The following is a 4,455-nucleotide window of genomic DNA, read 5'->3' as shown; positions in this document are numbered from 1 at the left end:
TGGGGTGCTTGGATTCATAATTCTTTTTTCTAAATTTTTCATATCTCAAATGAATAATATAATGGATTTCTATAAAAATTAATGTATTAATTGAATGAAGTAATGAAACATTGATAATAGGGTTGATGGAAAATTTTGGTAAAGTAACCACTTTTTGAGGCACCAAATATTTTAAATCTTATTGAATAAAATGATATTCAATAATATTATATTAAAATTTTTAATACAATAAAATTTTAATTAAAAAGTTTGCAAGTAATACGCAATCTGCTAACAGATGATGTGCTAAAAATATCGTTATATATAGGTATAAAAGTTTTTGCATTTGTGTGAAATAACTGCTAAATTTTTCTAAACAAATGGTGAAATAACAGATTACTACTGCAAATTCTAAGAAATGATTTTTTTATTACTACCAAAAATACTTTACTGTGAAATTATTAGAACATGTATAGTAATTATAATTATTCTTTACATATAAGAATCTGTATAATAATTACAAATTTATTCTTGCATCTTTGTCATTGTAAGAATGAATAATATAATGGATTTATATTATTCAGAATTAATGAATTAAATGATTTATTAATTTTCAGCTTATCTTCACATTATTTATTCCCTAACAAATGGCTTGAATTAAAATGCTTAGCTCTTCCTTTTTAACTTAAAAGAAAATTATAAATTGATATCAATAATGAATGCATTTTTCAGAACAACAAATTACGAAATGAAACAAAAGCAGCAACAACAAAAAGCGTGAATTGCATTACTTTTTACCCCCCCCCCCATGCTATTCCCTTAATTGAAGTTTGGTTTAAAAAGAATTTTGTCATCTATTTCAACACTTTAAAGTAATTGAATTGTAGAGAAGTGTTTTCTTTTACTTAAGTTTTCGTATTTAGTTAAGTAGATTCACTCCGGAAATCATTTTTTGCTCGCGCCAAGCTTAGGAAATTAAAACATTTTTCTCGTGAGAGAACGCGAAACAGGAAAATGTTTTTATTGTTTCCACAGGTTTTTTTTTTGTTTGAAAGAGGAAAGCGAAATTGCTTTGGTTCTTTGAATTAACAACCGCGAATTGTTTCGTTTGAAATATATCATAAGCAAAAGAAAGAGTTGAATTCTTTTAAAATGATTTCAATGTTTTTTTAACCTCCCTTGTGTTCCCTAAATGGCTAACTTTTCCTTTAACAAAAACTGAAATTCACATTAGTTTGTGGTGTATTTTCATTACGTGAGATGGAAATGTAAATGAATTTACCTTTTCGGTGGAAACAAAAATTCGACAAATGAGTGGATTGTGTTGCGAATTAATTTTACCTACAGCAGTTATTATTTCCGACTATTGTTATGCCAAGATTGGAATTGCATAAATCTCCTCGTTGTTTATTTGCGGAAATGTAATCCAGAAAAAGTGTTTTGAAGATCTGTTTTTCTAAAAGCTCACTTAATTTCAAATGGCGCAATATTTTTTAAAAGTATTATTTGAATTAACGAGATTATAATTTGGAATTTCTAAATATAGGCTTAATAATTCCTTTGTGTATCCTTGTTTTTAGCTTGATTAGAAATGAAACACGCCTTTACTTTAAACAGAAATTCTCTGTTGATTTAAACAGTTGGAGTGGTCTCCGCTAAACTTTCTCGCATACTCTGAGAGAGAGAAATAGAAAAAATTATTTGCCATATATATTATATATTTGAGAGGAATAGCAATATTAAAGATAAAATAATTTATATACATATAGAAACTAAGTTTTTTATTAATAAAAATTCTTTATTTGATTATCTGTCAGGAAATCTTCACTGAAACTTTTTTTATATTTCTAAGTATTTATGAACCACATTAATTGAAAATGCATTCAATAGATGGCGCACAAACTATTCATTAGTATTTAATTTTTTATTTATAAATATGAAACTTCCTTTTTTTCTAAAAATATTCTGCAATTTTCAAAAGAGAAAACATCGCAATGATACGCAGTATTTATATTTTGTATTGAAAATCATTCGGAATAAGACATATACTATATTACTGAATGAATAATTCCTTAATTTCATTAGACTATACGTACCCCTCAGGGGCTTATCTACTATAGGTGAGTACAGGTGTCCCAATCCCGAGGTACCCAGGGATCTATACTCCCTTTATGTTTCTACTCCCCTACGCCTTCTGCTATCTGCTTAATTTTTTCCTTCCCTCGACGGAAAGCGAGGGAGCTCTCCATGAGAAGCTGTCGCCGCTCTGTTTGCTTCTTGCTTCTCATGGACAGCCAAAACCTCACGTGTTTGCCGTGCGTGGCGACCCATTTGAAAGACGGGTGGTGTACTGTGGTCCCCTGTGCATCAATCGGCTGGTCGCTAACTACCTAAGTGGTTAGTTTGCTAGGGATCAAGCGAAGGGGTTACTCCTTGGGCTTGGCGTTAAGGGTGGTCACTGTCCCCGGGGGTAACTCCGAGCGTATAGGTACCGATTAGCACTAGGGTGGATGCCGAGGCTGGAATTGACCAGAGCCGGTAATTGCCTTCCCTTGTTGGGCTCCGTGGTGGGCGGTGCCGTCGGACCCGAATCACTTATCATATCGTATGGGCTCCTCCAAACGTGGTCCCTTCAGTGGGCGAAAAGTAATCAAATTTCCTAATACTACTTAATACTTTGATAAATTTTTTGTGATTAAGCGTGTTTCAGAAAATAAAGAATCTTTCAACTCCGTTTCACCATTCCTTGTTCAAAAAGCTATTGCAGCTACCGTCGGTGAGGTAATTTCAATAAGAAAAATGCGTTCAGGTGACTTACTAGTGGAAGTCGATACCAAAAAGCAAGCTCAGAATATCATCAAACTGAAAGCTCTAGCCACCATACCTGTTTCTGTGAGTCCTCACACTTCGCTAAACTTCTCCAAAGGTGTAATAACTTGCGGAGAATTATATAAAGTTCCTCTAGAGGAAATAAGTTCAGAATTGAAAAAACAAGGTGTGACCAATGTTCGCCAAATTACAATTCGACGAGATGGCCAGATATTACCGACAAAACATTATGTACTCACCTTTCACAGTCCCCAATTACCCGAATCCATATATGCAGGTTACATAAAATTACCAGTTCGCCAATACATTCCTAATCCATTAAGGTGTTTCCAGTGCCAGCGTTTTGGCCATTCGAAGGTTAATTGCCGCGGGACAGTCACTTGCGCCCGTTGTGCCGAAAAAGGGCATGATAGTCAACAGTGCACCGCACAAGAAAAGTGCGTTAACTGTGGTGGTGACCATCCCTCTTACTCTCGAACTTGCTCGCGATGGAAACTGGAGAAAGAAATCATTACCATAAAAATAAAAGAAGATTTAACATATCCAGAAGCAAGGCGTAAGATTGAAATACAGACTCCTACTCCTGGAATAAGCTATTCTTCCGTTGTAAAAAAATCATTTTGCTCAAACTGCTCTTGTGCCAACTGCAAGAAACAAAATTCGACAACACAGCCTCCAGAAAAAACATCTGAATCAGATTCTGATAGTTCAACCAAAAATTTTCCAGATTCTTCTAAACAAGATCCCGATACACATAGAAAAGCCCGTAAAAATAAATCTCAGACCTCACTGACGCTGAAACTCGCGAAACGTGGACTTTCGCAAAAAGATCTTTCGGTAAAATTCAAAAAATCTAATCTACGGAATTCAGTCGCTTTGGGATTAGCGAATCAGAATATAGTCCATAAGGATTTTACCACCATTTTTGGTGACACGCTAACCAACCCAGATTTTAAGCTCCATCCATCTGAGGATGAAGATTCACTTGATATGAGTTGCGAAGATCTAGCAACTCCAACAAATGCACGTCCTCTTTCTTCATCAAAACCTCTTTGATAATGGGTACCTTCGTCTCCTGGAATTGTCGCGGCATTCGTTCCAAACTTTTTGATATAAAGACCATCATCAACCAGTTTCATCCCATTTGTATTGGTGTCCAAGAAACTTTCTTGGCACCCGATATTGCCATTAAATTACGTGGATATAACTGTGTTTGGAAAGATGCAGGCACAGCTTCTCACAGTTCTGGCGGTGTCTGTATCTTCACATCCAATCTGTATCCGAGTACACCTCTCAATTTGCATACTTCTCTTCAGGCTGTGGCTGTACAAGTTCATGTACGAACTTTGGTCACAGTCTGCTGTATCTATTTACCGCCTAATGATATCATACCTCAACAAGAACTTGATAATTTAGTGGACCAGCTTTCTTCACCCTTTATCCTTCTTGGAGATTTCAACGGCCATAATACGTTGTGGGGTTCGGTAAGTACAAATTCTCGTGGGCGGCAGATTGAGCAGTTTATTGCTGATAACTGTCTCTGCTTGCTCAATAGTGAAGAGAAGACTTACTTCCATGAACCCACACGTACCTTCCATAATCTTGATCTAGCCATATGCACTCCTACACTCTTGCCATTGATGACAT

At 35.4% G+C, this 4,455-nt stretch overlaps 1 protein-coding gene across 1 annotated transcript; it reads left to right on the top strand.

Annotated features, from left to right (window-relative positions):
• The first annotated feature begins 2,778 nt into the window (after positions 1–2,778).
• On the top strand, positions 2,779–3,864 carry LOC129968319 (uncharacterized). Its single transcript, XM_056082174.1, has 2 exons — positions 2,779–2,974; positions 3,185–3,864. Exons 1-2 carry the CDS (start codon positions 2,779–2,781, stop codon positions 3,862–3,864), a joined length of 876 nt encoding a protein of 291 aa, XP_055938149.1.
• Positions 3,865–4,455: the final 591 nt, after the last annotated feature.

This window comes from Argiope bruennichi, chromosome 5 (genome assembly GCF_947563725.1).
Source record: "Argiope bruennichi chromosome 5, qqArgBrue1.1, whole genome shotgun sequence".
Lineage (NCBI taxonomy): Eukaryota > Metazoa > Arthropoda > Arachnida > Araneae > Araneidae > Argiope > Argiope bruennichi.
This window is presented reverse-complemented; position numbering and strand designations above follow the sequence as displayed.